The sequence below is a fragment of the Olea europaea genome, chromosome 13, assembly GCF_002742605.1.
Source record: "Olea europaea var. sylvestris chromosome 13, O_europaea_v1, whole genome shotgun sequence".
NCBI lineage: Eukaryota > Viridiplantae > Streptophyta > Magnoliopsida > Lamiales > Oleaceae > Olea > Olea europaea.
The window spans coordinates 19,306,765-19,327,022 of record NC_036249.1 but is presented as its reverse complement, the minus strand read 5'-3'; the positions used below and the strand labels follow the sequence as shown (position 1 = coordinate 19,327,022).

The 20,258-nt window shown below is 33.8% G+C and overlaps 4 protein-coding genes across 4 annotated transcripts; 2 read left to right on the top strand and 2 right to left on the bottom strand.

Moving 5' to 3' along the window:
* On the bottom strand, nucleotides 1-1,855 carry LOC111408514 (UDP-glucose iridoid glucosyltransferase-like). Its single transcript, XM_023038262.1, has 2 exons — nucleotides 1,375-1,855; nucleotides 1-920 (listed from the first exon to the last, which is right to left on the bottom strand). The coding sequence occupies exons 1-2, from the start codon at nucleotides 1,853-1,855 to the stop codon at nucleotides 1-3; spliced, it is 1,401 nt and encodes a 466-aa protein (XP_022894030.1).
* An 11,897-nt stretch (nucleotides 1,856-13,752) lies between these two features.
* Nucleotides 13,753-14,352, top strand: LOC111408513. Its single transcript, XM_023038261.1, has 2 exons — nucleotides 13,753-13,858; nucleotides 13,991-14,352. The coding sequence occupies exons 1-2, from the start codon at nucleotides 13,753-13,755 to the stop codon at nucleotides 14,350-14,352; spliced, it is 468 nt and encodes a 155-aa protein (XP_022894029.1).
* A 352-nt stretch (nucleotides 14,353-14,704) lies between these two features.
* On the top strand, nucleotides 14,705-15,829 carry LOC111408512. Its single transcript, XM_023038259.1, has 3 exons — nucleotides 14,705-15,118; nucleotides 15,206-15,338; nucleotides 15,423-15,829. The coding sequence occupies exons 1-3, from the start codon at nucleotides 14,705-14,707 to the stop codon at nucleotides 15,827-15,829; spliced, it is 954 nt and encodes a 317-aa protein (XP_022894027.1).
* Nucleotides 15,830-17,715: 1,886 nt separating this feature from the next.
* LOC111408245 (copper transporter 6-like) lies at nucleotides 17,716-18,558 on the bottom strand. Its single transcript, XM_023038031.1, has one exon. It carries the CDS (start codon nucleotides 18,411-18,413, stop codon nucleotides 17,916-17,918), a length of 498 nt encoding a protein of 165 aa, XP_022893799.1. The 5' UTR covers nucleotides 18,414-18,558; the 3' UTR covers nucleotides 17,716-17,915.
* Between the last annotated feature and the right edge of the window lie 1,700 nt (nucleotides 18,559-20,258).

Genomic DNA, 20,258 nt, shown 5'->3' with positions numbered 1-20,258 from the left:
TCAATCCGACGAGTCAGGGATCATAGTGGCCTTGACATTTTGTTGCGTGAACGACGCGATAAACTCTACTAGATTTTCGAATGAGTTCCATGAAGAACCTCCTCTCTGTATGGAAAGCTCAAGTTCTTGTTTCATTTTGAGTGCTTTCTGTCTCATTTCTTTGCCTTCTTTGTCCCCCATGAGTGCCCTAATGGCTTGTTCAATACCCTTCCTTTCTAGGCTGTTCAACTCGAGGGCTACTTTCCATACATGAGTCAGGTACCTCGTATTCACCACTTGGTCCGAGAAATACGGTCTGCATATCATCGGTACTCCTTCACACATACTTTCCAAAGTTGAATTCCAACCAGAATGACTCCAAAATCCTCCCACTGCTGGATGTGCCAAAACCTTCTTTTGGGGCGCCCACTTCACTATACAGCCTCTTTCTCTAGTTATTTCTTCAAACCCTTCTGGTAAGCATTCGATCCAGTCCGACCCACTAACTGAAGAGGGTCGAACCACCCATAAGAACGGTTGATCACTGTTGGCCAGTCCCCATGCCATTTCAATAAGCTCTTTCTTGTCCATTATAGCTATGCTGCCTATGCTTATATAAAGGACCGAGTTAGGAGCTTGTTTATCGAGCCATGTGATGGAACTAGTGTCCTCTGTTATTAAGCTAGTATTGAATTTTGGAGCCATTTTTTGAAGAGGGCCTATTGGGAAGATTGGAACCTTGAAATGCTGCTGAAGCTTCGATAAGGATTCATGGTCGAGCATGTCCACAGTGTTCAAAATGATCGCTGAAGAAGATCTTATATTGGCATAACTAGTAAAGAACTCGATTAAAATTTTTGGTATCTCGGCAGTAACTGGAAAGGGTAGGTCCTTAAATCTGAGAGGATGATGCGTCGGAATTGCATCCTGCAGTTGATGCTCTGTAATTTCATTGTTACAATAATGTAATTAGGGGAAGTTCAAATTCAGTCTTCAAAAAGTGCATGTTTGATATGCAGTAGCCAAAAGCATAATGAACAGAATATTGGATTGAGCTTGAAATACAGTTGTGAACATTTCAAACTTTAATATAGTGCAATCAAAGCAATGATGCATTCCTAAATTCTGCAGGGAATTATCAGTCAAGGAACATATCATTGACCATTTATTCCCTGTTCCTTAAATCCCTTTTGGAGATGCTATAGGCTTAACTATTTTCTGAGTACTGCTTGATAGAATCTTAAATCCGTGATCAAAGTTTCTGTCTTATCCCCTTAGATCAGTACAATGAGTTATATTATAGGTTTCAATGTTTCTGTCTTGTTTATAGTATCTAAGGCCATTATGTTAACTTGTTGCTCTTCACAGTTCACAGCAAATGATTGTTGACAATACCTGGCAAGGGAATTAGATTGTCAGCTTGAAGTTGAATGATGAATTGAAGAGACCGCAAATAAGCAGCGCTATTAGGACGTAACACCACAGTAGGGAGTTTGAGAAGAGTAGCCACTTCATTGACGAAGTGCATGAGATTATCATACACGATACAAGAAACCAGACCATTCTGCGGTTGCTTTTCCAGCATTTCAACCATATATTCATGAAAACGCTCTTTGGAATTGACGTTCATAGCCGATATTCCTTTCAACGAGCTTATATAAGAAGTTTCACAACCAGATAAGTTATCGGGTAGCGGTAAGAAGACAAATTCTGGGTGGTCTAATGGGTCTGGAGAATTGAACTCAGTATGAGCGACAGTGATGGAGAATCCGCGGGAGTTAAGAATAGACCCTAGCTGAAGCATCGGTGTTATGTGCCCCTGGTAAGGAAATGGTACTAGCACTACCCGAGGCTGTTGTCCCTCTATCGTTCCCATTTCGCTCTCTAGAATTCTCACTCTCTCAGAACTCTTCAATGTTTGATTGATTATGAGTATTGTTGCATCAGTCTATGTCTTAAACGTGGTTAGGAAACCTAGGATTCATCAAATGATGACATGGGATTTCTTCTTGTTATAGAAATTGCGAAGAGATTTGGAGCTATTTGTGTGATTCTTGTTAGGTCAATCGGCAAGTACTTGGTGTAAAAGACAGATATTGTCGTCAAATGATGTTTGTTTGATCTGGTTGTTTTGACCAAAGAGTAGCCGTCTTTATACAGTATAAATAACAAAATTTGAACTTTATCATTATTTAAGTAAGGGGCGGACCTACTTGAGGTCCAGCGGGATCAGTCACCCCAACTCGATTTTAGACTTTTTTTCACAAGGCTCTTTGATTTTGTCCCCTCCCACTGGACTTCCATCCTGGATCCGTCCCTAATTTAAGTGATGAATTTTTGTGTGATATGATGTGGAAAATTTCCGTTAAAATTTATTTTTTTGCCTAATGACTATTGAGAAGAATAAGAAAAAGTTTTTGATTTACGTGTAATATTATTTTAATAAAGAATGTATGGTTGAAAAGAAGAAAGAAAAAAATGTATTTTGAAAAACATGACTATTAAAAGTAGAATAAATATCTTGTCATTAAAATCAAATCAACGAGTTCAACGCAAAAATTGGAAATCGAACCAAAGTCCAGTCTGTCAAACTCTTTTTTCCTTTTTTTAAGATGACGTGGCCAACAGATTTCGGTACCTTTCATATTTACGTAACTTCTTCTTGCCCACTTGGACGAACTTTGTTATTATGTAAGACTAAGTAATGGATTTTTGTTTGATATGGTGAGAAAAATGTTCGTTTTAAGTTTAATTTTTTGCCCAATAACGAGCGTTGAAAAACCTATGGGGAAAAAAAATCTTTAAAAGTAGAATAAATATCCTGTATTGCCATTGGCATGAGAGGCCACGTCTTGAGGAAGTAGTTCAAGGAAGATGAGAAGATGAGGTGGATCATTAATTAAATATTTACTGAGATAGAGATCGCCTTAATTTCATTGGTTTAAGTTTGAATAATGCTATCTAACATCAACGTATATGATCATACTTGATATGTAGATGAATATATCATTTAATGTAATGATGTCAGCATCTAAACTGGTGTTTGACATCAATGATACTGAATATCTTTACTCTTTTAAGTTTTATTACTCGTCCTTGTAATAAGCACCCCATTCTTATCATGTTAGACCACATTATAAATGTTTAATTTATAATTATATAGAGACGTGAGCAAATCCATCATAATTTATTTATAAAAAAAATTAATTCATAAAACATTAAGTAATAGAGATGCTCGATCAGTTCAATTAGATAGAGGTCGTAATGAGATTTTTGTATCATGAGGCGCACTTTAGAGTTTGTGCCCTCAAATCGTAGTCAATATTATTAAAATCAGATCAAATCAACCAGAGAACTGAGAACCAAACCAAAATTCAATTCGGGCACATAGTATAAATTGTCTATTGAAAAAGGACAATGTTATGTGTACACCATTGTGTACACACAGCATGTGGGCACCCTCCATGTGAGGGGGGTATAATTCATTGTGTACACCATGAGATGTACACATAGAATTATCCGTTGAAAAATCAATAAAATAACTGATGAACCCGATAGTTATAGTAAAAACTTGTAAACCAGCCACAATTTTACCGATTTGCCTAAACAATCATCAATTGAAAAAACAAAATTATTTTTTATCTATAGATTAGTTACGTACACAAAAACTAGCCCTTGTTCAAACCCCATTTATCAATAATACATTTTTCTTCAAAGTCAATTTTTAATTAGATATTCTCTTAATAATATAATATTACATGCAAATATAAAACTTTTACATACTTTTCTATCATACATTATCCAAAAAATTCACTATTTCAAAATCCACTTTTATTAAATAATGGGACTCAAACAAGCACTAAAATTGCTTAGCTGCTTAACATTCAACCCATCAATGTCTTTCATAAGACCCACTTGGTAGAAATTCAAATTCAAATTTTAATTAAAATTAAAGTCAATAAATAAACACATATTTTACGAAATTTACAACTTTTCAACCCCATAATTTATCAATTTTATTATATAATTTTAATTTTCACCAAATAGGGCTAATCTTTATCTCACTCATCCGATATCAACTTTTCAACGTGGGAATCATTTAACTCCTAGTCATTTTATAAGCTTTCCTTCCTCTGATTTCAACACCAACTTTTCCACGTGGGAATCATTAAACTTTCGGCCTACCCATTGTGCACTAATTGGACATTATTTGTGTACAATTTAGATGACATTTGAATATGTGACAAAATCGAGGTAATTAATTATTTTAAGTGATGGAGAAATCAATGGTAGAATTACATACCAAATAGTACAATGTAAAATAGAATGTCAACTAGAATGTATATGGAGCAAAATTGAATTTTTTTAATTTGTAACCACATTACATGATTGTGAAATCTACATCTTAAAATTATTGAATATTTATGGAACTTTAAACTTTATAAAACTTCATGAATTATCAAGATCTCTTTGTCAAATCACGAAGAGAATTAATAATTAATGTCGAACGTACATTGATCCATTGTTTTTGAACCTTGAAGATCAACTTGCAATTCCTTTAATCTTGACTTCTTGCTTTAATCTTGATTAATTGTTCTTAATTCTTGATTGTGAATCTTAGATCTTCCTCTTCAATATATTTGCTCTTATATTTTTGTGTTGATGGGATGACACAAAGAATAAAAATCACATACGAATTGGTCTTTGGACATCTAATGTAGGCCTAAATCTGTGCAGGGATCGAATCCATTAGGGTTGTACTTCAGGATAGACGAAATACATATAAAATTATATATAGAGTTATGGTCGTCAATTCATATGTGATTCTCATTTTTTATGACATTCCATCAACATAAGAATACAAGAGCAAACATATTGAAGATGAAGATTTTAAACCCACAGTCAAGATCAACAATCAAGAAGGCGACGTTGAAACAATCAAGATTATGGAACAAGAAGTCAAAATCAAGAACGAGAATTCAAGAATCAAAATAGGGAATATTCAAGATTAAATATTAAGAAACCAAGCATGAAGAGATTGCAGTTGATCTTCAAAATTTAAAATCCGGAATCAAGATCCTGTAATAAAGGATTATTCACAATGAATTAAGGTATGTTTCGTATTTAATAATTCTCTTGATGATTTGACTGAAAGATTTTAAAAATAAAGTAATTAAGTTTTTAAATTCATGAGATTTAGATTTTCATAAAATTATAACATTTATCACTACACTGTAAGTACTTTGTTGATATTTATCTAACATCGTAGTTTTTAACATCTAGTTTTCTCATTAAAAAATAATAATAAATTATGGGCCGTCTTTGAATTTCGGAATGTAACGAAACGTGTCATATATATACGATAAGCCATTGTCTGTGCCGAAGTTCAAGTCTTATGCATAAAGTTCCATTGCTCTCACTTCTATTAAACCCCTCAAAGCAATTGCTTTCAAGTATAACTAGACTTTTTTATGTTGGGTATAGGCTTAAAATCCAAAATAAATCAATTTTCTTTGAGAGTAAAAACAAAAAAGATTGAATAAGTGAACGCTTCGATGCAAAACCTTTCATAGAATATTCTCCAAGAAACCTAGTATCTTTTCCGATTTTAGTAAAAAAAACCCTAGATCACCAAAATGATGCCCTCAAATGATCTATTTATAGGTGACGAAATAGGCAACACAAAAAGTGTCGATTACACTAATACCCTTAGTGCATGTTTGGTTCTGATTTTTCACCCCCCAAAAATTAATTTTTTGACCATTACTTCCCTAAGTTAGTCGTCATTTTTTACTTCTTTTACATGTGAGATCCACTTTTTTCTCTTTAACGGTCAAAAAATTAATTTTCATAATCACTACTGAACAAGCTCTTAGTGTAACCCTGTTATTTGCATCACTTTTTCTTTGACTTATTGAAGTATATCAATTAATTCCATCATCTATCTTAGAGCCAAGAGAGGAACCAAATCAAACGGAGAAGACTTGAGCTCCAATATACGTCTCCAAATTGGTCAACTCTTGCCAAAATGAGACTTGTCTATTAATCCTGATTATTTCCACTAACGAACCGAAATTACAATGTCCATTCAAGTCCTTATTACAAAAGAAAAGTAAAATTTGATACTAATGTCCTTCAAGTTGGACTGCGCCTTCAATTTGGACTTGTAATTTCAAAGCAAAAAGCAGTTGCGGATTAGCTATTGGCTATTGAAGTTAGAGGACATCGTTATAAGTATTGGCCCAGCATGTAATGTGGTTTCAACTGTTCCATTACAGGCATGTTGATAATCAGAAACTTGAGTATCTAGAAGAGCAATTATAGACGCTAGCGAAAGTCATTTTCTACCATGGAGAGTAAGAGCGATTCTTACTGCTCTAAAATGAAGATGAATGCACCCTTTAGATAACCATACTTTTGGAAGACGAGCTGGCAGATCAAGAGTAACCATCTTCTCTTGTTCTATTGCAGATAGCAGACGCTGATCAAATTTGGTGGCTTGAACATATTCTTTTTACTTGAGATTTTTATGGGAAAATTATGCTTTTTACAGATTTAGAGAAAGACTGACGTGGTTTAGTATATAAGTCGTCCATGTTTGAAGGAGAGGTTTTTTGGAAGGAAGGATGAGTGGAAGAGAATGGAATTGTAGGATTCGTAGAGCTTATAGATTTCGAAGACAACATATTTGAGATTAGAATTCTTTCCTCAAACTTCCTTCTGTAAGAGAATGCTAGATGCTTAGGTTTAGATAACATGCATGGTTCTGGTACCATCATGGGTGCGCAACCATAATCGACATATTCCTAGCCCACCCTCGAGCCATATCATCGGCATAAAATAAGGCCTGGGTTCTTACGATTATAAGTCGCCCAGGTTGGATATATTTGTTCAATAGAGCGATTTTTCTAGTGCAAATGATCCTTTATAAGGCAACTACAGAGCATACTGAACTATTTCTGCTATGATTTAAACTCATCTCGTTTTATGCCATGGATGTGCACAACCATAATCAAGGTATTTTCAGTACACGCTCAAGCCACAACATCGATATAAAACAGGGCCTAGACTTTTACGATTATGGTTCACCCAAGTTGGATCTTTTGTTTAGAAGAATGATCTTTCTAGTGTAAATGATCATTTATAAAGACAACTGTAGTGTATGCTGAATGAATTTTGATATGATCTAAATTATCTCATTGTATCAATCTTACTTTAGAAGTTTTGAGGAAAGAAAGAGGTTGTTTAGAAGCTTAGGGAGAACATATTAAAGAAGGTTTTTATTCTAATTTTCAATGCCTTTACAAGCAGGAAGAAGCCTCCTTTTACAGGAGAGAAATTGTCATGTACACCTTATCTGAATGTTGGTACGCCTTAATTAAACATATTAAATTACTTAAAAATTTATTTAAGGTCCACAACAATAGTATATCTCTGTCTTCTACCAAATTATCAAATTATACTACGTGGCTAAATTAATAGCTCACTTTTCGATTTGTTATAGTCCACTAATCATGGAAATACTGGCCAGATATTCTCAAGCATTAAGAGAAGAAGTAAAATCAGTACTACAATAAAAATGCAGACCTTAATAATTGAAACTAAAGCTCAATATTAGGTTACATTTTCCATCCCAACATAAAGTTTAACTAATCATCATAAAAGAACAAAACAAATTAAAGAAGTATAATACATCAACGGGTTTTAAATTGAGAGAGAGATCTTGCACCAAGAATATGCTTCTTCTTCTTTTTGAAGAAATATTTAAACCCTAGCTTTAATTCTATATTTTTCTCTTCCAAAAGTTGTCCCTATCATATAGTATAAAGCGTATGATATGCTATGAGGCGTGTACTAGACAATATGATGGTTTTCTTTTCTATATGTCTTCAAAAAGCCCAAAAAATAAGTTTGGGAAGGACAAATCCCCAAACTTAGGTATCTAATCACACCCAAAAAAGTAGGGCTCTATCTCACCAACAGTGAGCTTGGCCCCCAAGGTTCCATACCATAAAGTAGCGTTCTCCTCATTCTTAGGCCTACAAGCCTAAAACAACTGGCGCACACATGCTCATGAGTAGGATGCTAGACAATACCTACATATGGTAATAAATTTAGCACGGTCTCTAATAACAAGTTCATATGTCTGATTGTTGGCGACCTTGTCGTACCATATGGGAAGAGGAGCACTTTCGGTGCAGGAAATTCTTTTCTATTCAATTCACTAAATGCCCTCATCGTAATAAGTGAGCTTCACATCAACTCACATCCCTCTCATTGCAAGAATAATTCCAGCACCATTCCTTCATGGATGGGTATCCACTCAGTACTCCCTCGCACATCTACCCATAATAACTTTATACATACCGTCAATCTTCATTATATGCCTCTGCATTAGCTCCTCGGATGGAAAACCTCTGTCGCAGCTCCACTATGCATGTCGAAACACCAACACAATACTATCATCGTGCTTTGAAATGTGCACTCCATGAAACAAACTAAAATGCACATGGTTCCACTCCTAAAATGCTTGCTTTCACATCCATCATTCTCAGAGCTTTCTTCATCAGTTCCACTTGCTTGTCAACTTAATCTGTTGCCCAAATTCTTTTTCCACAAGAACGCATGTCAATGATTTCCTGAACAAACAATGCACATTCGAGCTGTCCCACTCTAATTCCAAAATATAGAGCACTGCAAGTTTGTACCCTTGAGGTTTCATGCCTAAAGGAAGCCTAAAAGCCCGAAATATCTTACACATACATGCTCATAGATGGGATATTAGACAATACCTACATATGATCACATTATTAGTACACTTTTAGGTAATTAGGACCATATACCTAGCTATCGGTGACCTAGTCTTGCTGTATGGAGAGAGGATAACTCTCGGTTTGTGACACTCTAGCTTGCATAGGAAAAAATCTTGGTTTGTATTTCATTTGAACACTTTCAATTTTTGCCCAAGAGGTGCACAAATGTGGATTATGCAGCCTAAATTTGCAAATCAAATTATCCATCTATCGAATCTTTATCTTGGTCCATAGTTTACTGTTTTCGTTCATATTCAGTCCTTTATTTCAATTTTTCTTACACTTTTGGTCTCTCCAAATTTATATCATCCCAATTAGGTCCTCCAATTGCCTGTGGATTGATTTATCAATATGTATCCGATTTTCTTCAATTTCTTTAAAAACTTAGCGCTAGTATTTTAGCTTACTGGTGTATTGCCTGCCAATCCAATGCAGTGGACAATTATTATTTGGAATCTAATTCGTCCTATTGGTAATACCACGGTTAACATTAATATTATCATTGAACATTGAATATTGGTTGGATGTGCCGATGCATGGACATTTATCTTTTAACAAAACAATCGAGATACATACCTTTAAAAAACATTCTTTACTCATGACATTTGGAAAGTTTTTATCCTTGAAACTTCATGTATGCTTATAAATGCATTGACATGCATGAATATATTATGAGGAGTATTAATGATATAAAACGTAATAATCAAATATCATGTTCACATAGGGACAAATTCAGGTAACACATTTATAAATTTAACCATGTGACGTACACATGAAGACAATGACAAGTTTACTTACTTTGAATCTTTAGCAAGTTACTTTTAAAATAACATGTAGAGATGTCTTTGGTCTCCCATATTATTAACATGCCAAAAATCCTAAGCCAATACCATTTATTTAAACAATCATACTACATGTGCATCTTCTTTTACATTATTTTTTACATTATGTCACGTGGCAACACATGATTTAACAGTTAAAAAAAAATAATAAAAAAAAAAACTTTCCCACTTCTGAAGTTTTCAAATTAAGTCCTCGAACTTTTTGACAATCATACAATTCCGTCATTTTGTCTAATTTAAAATCCAAAACTTTTTCTTTATGCCCAACTAACCGTGAATTCGGAGTTTTCACCTATAAAAGAAATATATACACTAAATTAAATAGGATTCCACTCAAACAATTAATATTCATTAAGTTTAAAAGACTACAGAAGTTTGTAAAACACACTTATCATCCCTTATGGTGCGTTTGATTGCACACATTCTCCATGGAAAATGTGTTTTTTCCACATAATTTTCTACTTTTATCTTGTTTGATTGATAATTTATTCCAAGAAAAATATTTTCCTTGTTTTGATCACGTGACCACATATTCCTTGAAAACAAGGAAAATATTTTCCTTGGAGGAAGGTGGATTTTATTTTCCATGGAATTTAACCCTTCCAAAAATTCTAGTTGGTAACCAACCACGTACAAATCGCTACCTCTCTCTCTCACATCGATTCTCAGCCAGCAAGCCATCTCTCGTCCATTCAACTGAGCCAACCAGCGTCTCTCACATCCATTAAACCGAAGCACGAAGAAGAAATCGACTGACCAGGAAGGCGTCTCTCAACGATTCAACCGACCGTGTTTGAAGAAATCGACGAGACGGTAACTGCATAGATTCAGGTTACTCTCACAATATTTGATTTCTATATGTGTAATTCTTAATTAAACTGAGTACAAAGCGAACGCGGATTTTTTGGAATTTGTTTTTGTTTTTTTGATTTTGAGATTCCACATGATTGTATGCGAACTCGGATTCCAGAATTTCTCTCCTCTTTAATGACACCCAATTCTATTTCTGTGATGGGCTCTGCAAGGTGGAGGTGGAGGTGGAAAGAAATTGGGTTCTGCAAGGTGGAGGTGGAGCTGGAAAGAAATTGGGTTCAGGTTCTACAAGGTGGAGATGGAGGTGGAATCTTGCAATTTTGTTGGCATATGTATCATTTAAGATTTCCCAGAGTTATGAAATCTTTGTCTTTATCTATACTTGCATTTGAAGACCTTGAATGAATTATGCTTTCAATGGTTGAGTTTCTTGATTAATTTAAATGTAGTATGAATGATGGGGGCTGTGGAAGTGGAGGCAGTTTGGGAATATCAAAAGAAGACATCCCTGGTATGAAGTTATGAGGAAGGAAATTCACATGATTGTTCTTACTAAATAAGCTTTGATGAGGGTTTACCTGTCAAATAACCAACGCATTGCAAAATGGTAGATCAAATCAAAGGATAGATCACTATTAACTCATTGATCGCATTGGGTCTGCTGGGTTTGTATGGTAGGTTGCTGCTTACTCATTAAGAAAGTAGCACAATTTAGAAAACTTAGTTTATGCTGATTAAGTTGTTAAACATGTACGTTTAGGATACGGGAAGCAAAGATGAACCATTATTAAATAGTGATGCAGAAAGTGATGATTGTGAGTTATAAGAATATATAGTTAATTCTATTGGAGATATATCATTTTTGGCGGTTTTCACTATATCATTTTTGCTTTTTTAATATATGAATTTTTTCTGGTTTTTACTGTATTACATTCGAAGAGTAACTGGAATCCAGTGGTATTTATATCGATGGTTTTGAGGGTAACATCAATTGAATAGTTCCTCACACATGTTAGTAGAATCTCAGAAATTGGTTGAGATTTCTTTGCTAGAGTAGTGTTTGGATTTTCAATAAGATAATTGCCGGTAAGTTATCACTGTTTGCCTAATATAGCACTTGGATCCTGACTTCAATTATGTTGGTATTAGGGTCAGTATTTTGACTATTTTGTAGCAATTTCATTTTTTCTGCTGTTTTCTATCTATTAGAACCATTTATCCTTCATGTTACTTGCATTTGAGGCTGCTTTCTTGTGTATCTTCGTAGGAAAAAGATTTTCATAAAAGGAATCTCTTTTTACTTGTTACCAGATTTGATGAAATTTAAGTAAAATTTGTCTCAAATTCATTACCAAATTTTCATTTTTGGACAACACTTCAGAGTTAAAGATTCTGATGCACATTATATGTCTGTAGATGTCTTTTGGTATAGATTTTACGCATTCAACAGGGCAAGAAATTAAGTGTACTGGTCAACCACCTCCAAGATTGAATCATCAACTGTTTAAATTATTATTAGGTTTTTCAAATAGCTAACTGGTTGGTTCGCTTGGGCCATATTCTAGCAAATTCTTTTGATGATTTATTTCAATTTAATTACTGGGCTGCCAGAACCAAATGAAAGTTTTGATCTTGACCAGTACTAAAGGTGGTCTTTTAAATAGTTGTTTGATATTGCCTCTGATAATGGCAATGAAGGCAATTCCTTTTAGTATTTGGAGAAAAAGGGTCTTTTGGGAACTTCATTTCTCTAGATCTGGCATCATTGGTTGTTCGTAAATTTAGGGAAATGTTTGAGTTTTCAATCGCGCCCTCACATCCTACTAGTAGGAATTTGTTCTTTAGTCTAGTAATGCTAAAATTTGTTCTTTAGTCTAGTAAAACATGTTTGTTGCACAACGATTAGTTAAGATTTACATCAGTAGGACAAAAGTATAAACTAGTTATGGAATTTTATTTATTCCAATCTATCTCTATGAAAAATTTTCCCTTATGTATTGTATCTACAAGTGACATTGTGATTAATTAGTTTCAGAATGTGTTAATCGTTTATTTGAAATACCAAAAAGTTTTTTATTTTTATTTTTAACTGTAATATGTTTAACTGATGTCTGATTTTGCATTAATATGATTGTATTACAAAACCATGTGTTTCTAAATAGTTATATCACTTTGAACAAGGCTCGACATGATTAATTCCGATGGAGATCGACCAAGTAATTGATGTTTAAATGTTGCTATTTAAGTTCTTTATTTTTTGAATAACTTATCATATTTGTATCTTGAGCACTCGTCATTGAGATTGAAATCTCAAATTTCAATGACAGTGGGAATGGTTTGATTTACAATAATTTGGTTTACTGTCCAGAAAGTAGAAAGAAATTCAAGAAACTAAACCCAGCTAGCGTTTTGATTGGCTTGGGTGCGTGTATCTATGGATCTATTACCAATATAATGCTTAATAAATTAACAGTTGTCCATTGTGCATATTTTCTTGTAGCTACAATTAACTTTTTATTCTGTAATGATGTTATGTTATTCTTTATAAACAAATTTTTATTGGATTTTTGTTTACCATGGTAGTTTATAACATGGCTTCAACAACGAATCAACGTCGATGCCGACGACAACATTTATGTTTATTTTGGACAATGGTCATACAAGCGATTGTGATATATAACGAAGTTAGGCGTCGTGCACGACATCTTCCAAGAGCTCCTCACACAAATTGGAATTCTGAAAGAGAAATAACACTTACACGAATGTTTGGCATGAGTGATACAATATGTCGTGATCTCTTTAGGATGAAAATAGGTCCATTTCAAAGATTATGTGCTCGTTTGCGAACTTATGGATTGGTTGACAGTAAATACGTTCGAATTGAGGAACAAGTCGCAATTTTTCTGAATACAGTCGGGTATGACCAACGTAATCGCGCTGGATGTTTTACTTTCTTTCACTCTGGTCAAACAGTGAGCTTTTACTTTTATAGAGTCTTACACGCTTGTCTTGGACTGTATAGAGATGTTGTGATTAATGCCACTCCTCATAACTCACCATATGAAAAAAAAAATGTGCAGCCATGGTACTCCTTTTTTCAGGTTAGTGGTTTGTAGATATTTCATCATATTTTTTAAAACTTCAATATTCATATTTAGTTTGAAAAGTATTGTTTTTTAAAGGATGTCGTAGGAGCAATCGATGGTACACATATAGCTGCGTATGTGCCTTTAGAGGAGCAAGGTAAATATCGCAATAGAAAGCAAGTGATTTCCCAAAATGTTTTAGTAGCTTACACATTTGATATGAAATTTACGTACGTGCATGCCGGTTGGGAGGGATCTGCACATGATGGTCGATTGTTACGGAGTGCAATATTACTCCAAGGACATAAGCTAACAATTCCTGTTGGTAAGTTGTGTCACTATTTTGAAAACATTTCTTCCACACATAAGTTATAATAATTACCTAACTACCATCGTATAAACGACTCTTTCCTAGGTAAATATTTCCTTGTTGACGCTGGCTTCCCATCGATTTCAGGTTTTCTTGCACCATACCGTAGGACTCGTTATCATCGTAGAGACATTGAAGGTCAACGTCCTGAAAGTGGTAAGGAGTTGTTCAATTTTCAACATTCATCTCTACGTAATGTTATTGAGCGTACAATTGTGTTGCTAAAAAAAAGATTTGCATATTTGAGACATCAACCCTATCACGACATTGACACACAAGCAAAGATAGTCCTTGCATGTTCTGCCATCCACAACTTCTTAAGGATTGATGACGTTGAAGATGTTTGTGAGGAGGACGACTTAGATAGTAGTGATGATGAGGTTAACTCTACGCATGTTGATGTACCTGAAGATGAAACTCCAAATGCTCACATATCTTTCACAAATTAGGAAGTGTGGTCTAATAAGAGGATTGCGATTGCTGATTTAATGTGCGCTGATTATCTTCCCAATCAGAATGCGGGAATTGATTTCGATTGAAATCTTGTTTTTTTTCTATGTAATGGATATAAACTTACTAGACTTTCATATTTAGTAATTGATTGAATTGAAGACGTATTGACATTAAGCATATTTTTTGTTTTTTTTTTCCTATGTCCTGTAATAGTTGACATAAGATTGCTAGAATTTTAAATATTGTAATTGGAATTGTTGTTATTGGAGACATTGTTAACATGCAATTTTCTTAAATGTTCTTATTTGTTGGTTGACCGTAAACAGTTAATCTTGCACTATACAATTCATGGCAAATATTCGACAAAGCTCTGCAGCACCTTTTCGAGTTTCTAGACCAACCCTTCATTCAGATGTGGAGGAAATAAGCTCAACCCAAGCGGATCCTAATTCTAGGAATCGTCAAATACGTTGGAGTGATGCAATGGACAGTTGTATGATAACTGCACTACTACATCAAGTGTTGTCTAGTCACAAAAGAAGTGACAATGGTTTTTCATCATTTCACGTGTCCAAAGCAATCGAGAGCGTGCACAATGGATGCGGAGTGATGGTGTCTGATAAGAATGTGAGGGCGCGATTGAAAACTCTAAAAAAAGAATATGTTGAAGTTCGTCAGTTGTTAAGCATGAGTGGTTTTGGGTTAGATGCTCACACTGGACGTGTCACAGCCGATGTACTAGCTTGGGAGGAGTTGTTGAAGGTATAAAATTTCATTGACCAATATTACTAATATAATTTATTGTGCTCCCTAACTAGCGTAAAACATATTTCATTCTTTTTCTTGTAGGGCAGACCAGAATTTGGAAAGTGGAGAACCAAACTTTGTTCTCGTTATGATGATTTGGAGGCTATTTTTGGAAATGATTCTGCTACAGGAGATCGTGCTGTAACCGGCAATGACATTTTATCCCCTGATCATGGTACGTACTAGATCAGACATAAAAATTTATATAATTCGTATTATATTAGAGATTCTAACAATTTCTTATTTTACTATTTGTTAGGTGAAACTGTGTGTGAAGTTGATGGTCAAAATGAGGATACGGATCCAAGCCCCATTCGCGCTCTTAAGCGTAATGCCGAAGGAGGCACTAACAAAGTTCGCCGTCGACGTACCCAACCTAATGATGAGAGTCTCGTTGCCCTATCAAGCATTGCCGAATCATCCAAAAAAATTGCTATCGCTATGGAGACTCAAGCAACATTAGATACGCTAAACCATATCAATTGGCAGTTGGTTCTAGAAAAATTACAAGGCATGCGTATAGAAAAGCGTGACATAATGCAAGTAATGAAAATATTTCGATCGGATGAGAGTCTGGCTAGAGTATTTATGAGTTTGACTGATGAAGAATTCATGCGTGATTTAGTATTTGAGAATCTGAGCTGTGATCCGCCTCCACTATTTTAAGATGACTTGGTTGGATAATTTAACAAACATGTGAAAGTATGACATCTATGTTGATTTTATTTGCTATTTTCTTATGATACAGATTTTTTGGGTTTTTTCATTTTCGTTTTATGTAATACATTGGACGAAATTTCATCATTATTTATTGAATTGATTATCCGACTATTATTTATGACTGCAAAGACGAATATGTAAGTGGTAGAAATCTTAATTGTTAAGGATAATTATTTCATCTCGACCGTGTTTCTGCATCTTCCGTACCGAATCTTGGCATATTTTTATCCACAAATTAACTGTTATATTAATTATGATTGATTAGGATTTGGCCGCATTTATGTCTAAAATTTGGATCACTCACACTGACAAATTTTAATGGGAAAAAACCACTACTTTCCATGGAAAAAGTGACAATTTTCATGGATAATAGTGGTTGTCAAACAGACAAAGTTGGAAAAAATGATTATTTCCATGGAAAATAATGGCTATCAAACACCAAAAGTTGGAAAATTGCAACATTTTCTAGGTTGAAATTTAGGTCAATCAAACACGTGTAATTACCATTTTTCATGTAAATAATTTCCAGGCAATTGAATTACCTGGAAAATATTTTCTTTCTATACAATTTTCCTACTTGCAATCAAACGCACCCTTATTGTTAGCATTATTTTCGGGTAGTTTATTGTTTATTTACTCTAAGTATATTGATGGTTCACCCATGTTCTTCATAGAGATTTTACTCTTTTAGGTTGCGTATATCTACAAGTCTTGAAATATCTCGATAAATCTAGTGCATGAGTGGGTGGGGCTCCATGAAAGTATAGGTTATTCTAAAGTCGAACCAAGATAAAATCTACTGTTGATTGTGTTCTACTTGTTTTTTGTCTTCGGTCGAAAATGTGAATCGAAGATTTTGATTTCTAATCGAGGAAAAAGCGATAGTTCTCTTTTCTTCTTTGATCAATTGGAGTTTTCACTAAGGCCCTGTTTGATAGGGGTTTTTTCCATGAAATTTCCACACAATTTCTCTTGTTTGATTTCCAAAATTTTCCAAGTAATTCATTTTCCACTTCTCCCTCATGTGACCTCATTTTCTTGGTTTTGAAGGAATTCCAATTTCTTGGGTTCTCCGTTCTAGTGAGAAAATGGGTTTTAAATCTTTTAATTAATTAATTAATTAAATTTATTATTATTATTATTTTTTGCAATGGAAACAAATCCTATCCACAATTATAAAAAAATCTATCCATTTAATTGACAAATTTCATGAAAAACAAAGCCAAATAAACATCAAAAGATCCAAAAAGTGGAAAAGTATACCAATTAAACACATTTAATTGACAATTTTCAAAAAAATAAGTTCTAGACAATTCAATTCTCTAAAATTTGTTCTCTTTTTCCCCAAATTCTATCCTTACAATCAAACGGACCCTAAATAGGATTGATGAAAGGGTTACAGAACTTGGAAAATGAAGAAATAACGATAAATCAAAATAATACCAACATGACTTTATTAACTTCCAAATTTCCAAAAATAATTTTATTCTATTAGAGAAACTCTAGAAGATTGAGAAATAAAATCAACTATCAATCTCTTTCTTAGTTTAGGGCGATCCTCTTATTAATGAAGACTCTCAAACATGGAATAAGTCATTGGCATTATTCTTTGTAGAAACCTTTCAAGACGTAATATAGAACAAACTCGCAAAATGAATTTGTTTATTAGGGTATGTTCGATAGTAATTATGAAAATTAATTTTTTAATCGTTACAGAGAGAAAAGTATATCACATATGTGAGTGAAAAAGGTAAAAAATTATAGATGGAATAGTGAAATAAAGTCAAAAAATTGATTTTTTTTTTTTATTGAAAAATTGCTACCAAACAGGGGTTAATAAACCTAATAACCCTTTCAAAACCATGGATCTAGCTGGCATATTGCTTAATAAAATTCAAATTATAATCCAAGCCATAACCCTATTCCTAGAAGCAAATTAATTTCACAATTAAATTACTAATAATCCAATTATAAACTTCAATAATAGCTACAATTATCAGACGTCAGAACCCGCATCTTGCATTTTGATTGATCAGCAACTCATCGGAGGAAGATCCGAGGTTTGCGTAAAACCCGCCGGCGGTGATGGTTTCTTGAAAAATCTACTCCCAAATGCAAAAAATCCGACTGTGTGGCCGGCGATTGCAACCAGAAAAACTCCACCGTTGAAAGACATCACGGCCAGCATCACCATGTAAGCCAAACCAACTCTTATGGCGTACATCAGGGTTTGAAGCAGCCCCGTCGCAAGGCGGTTGGAGGTTTCTTTGATGTAATTACAGTGCGAGAGCCACTCGACCATAATCGCCAGGAGAAACACCACCACAAGGGCGAGAGCGTACATGCCAGAGTTGTTGTATCCCGGCCATCCATGGAACAAAATTTCGGTGTTTTTCCCCCAAAAGAAGGTCATGTGCATCATCATGTGGCGGTGGTGGAAGGCACCAGGAGGCGGTGCAATGCCCCTGCCACCACCCATTCCGTTCATGTGGCCGCCGCCCATTTGGTTCATGTGACCGCCGCCGTCCATCTCAGCCGTGTGGTCGTTCAAGAGTGGAAGGGGGAGGATCGGAGTTAGGGTTAGGATTCGTGTGGTACACTGCGGAGGAAATAAGGAACTGATGTGTTCATATATCGATTGACTGTCGTACAGTGCCGTAATAGTTACGTAGTACAAGAAATGTGCCATACATAATGCATGTTTGGCAAATCTTAAAACAATTATTTAAAGATTGAAATAAAGGATTTTATTATTTTTATTATTATTATTATTTGGTCAAAGTAGTTTCAACTAATTAACCGTTTATGTAACATGATTTTGAGATGATAACTTTTAGAAGAGAGGTTTTCAATCCTTAACATATTTACATCTGTAAATCGAGATCCTTACAGTACGAAAATTGTCTATGACATAAAATTACAAGCGACTTTCAAATGATTTGAAGTTGGACATTATTAGACAATTTTTCCTTCAGCATTAAGCCCTTGTATGATGGCCATTATCTAGATAGAAAAATGTTTTGAATAGTCATTTTTATGGGAATATGTGGTAAAAAATTAAAAAATAATTAAATTTACGAGCAAAATATTTTATTGTATAAATGTGTAACTGAAAATAAGTATTTAGAAAAAAGAGTTTTCAAATAATGGTTATCAAACAGGGACTAGGTCATGTGAAAATAATGTGAGATTTTAATGTTCATATTGATCATTTTTATCACGAGAGGATCCAAATTCACATATTTAAATAGATTAGGAACTCAAAACTTCATTTTTAAACATTAGGGACCTGAACCCCCACTAATTGAAAGCTTAAGGAGCACATCCGTAATTTCCTCAAATAATGTGGTGGACTATATTCCTTAATATAGTCTAATATTCTATGGTTTACATTATCCAATTTTCAAATCATGAGTCAATGTTGGGTTCATTTTAATTTGAGGGAAATTAGAACAAAATAAGAAAATAAATCAACTATTTTCAACTTTTATATTTTGTTTATATATGAATTTATTCACATAAATTAGTAGTTCTATTTTATTGTTTTGTGGGAAAACATATTACAAACTTATGTACTTGCCCCTAAAATATCGTTGGTCTAAATCATAGATTCTACTCTCTTTTATTTGACTCATTCTCACAATTTTTCATTATTTTTAAACAATTTTAAATTGCTTTTCTCTTCGTAAATGAATATGAAATTTGAAGTCTAGATTTTAGATCCAGGCTGGCCATCGACCCTTTTAAAATATTAGGCAACCGGATTGTCAACCAGTCTAGTGAGCGATTTAGAGAGGCTTAAAGTCTAATTTAACAAAATTCGAATTGAATCAAACAAATTCAATTAGGTTTAACATCACTAATTCTAACTATTCACACAAATTAATGGAAGCTTTTGAGATGGATTCCAAAATTTTAGGACCAATAATTTTTTTTCTGAAATTCTCACTTATCTTAATGGTATTTATAGAAATGTGAGAATCAAAATTTATTTAGTGAAAATTTTATTTTCACAAAATTATTCTTAACTATATTCTATGTACTCTAAATAAAAAATGTCCCACAAACTATAAAATGTATTTGTTATTATTTTTTGACATTTCAACACTATACATAGAATAAAACATCCACAATATGTGGACCAAGCCTCACCCAATAGATCAAGTAGCAGTATCCAATAGGAGACCAGTTGACCACTAAACATTAGAATTTTATTCTAAACCATATTTGATTTAGATTAAAAAATAAAAAATAGAAATCAAACTTTTAGTAAATTTTGATTAAAATTAATGAAATTTGTAATTAAAAGTTATGAATCTCATTGAATATATAGTTAAAATTAATTATTGAATATGACTTTGATTTTAAATAATTT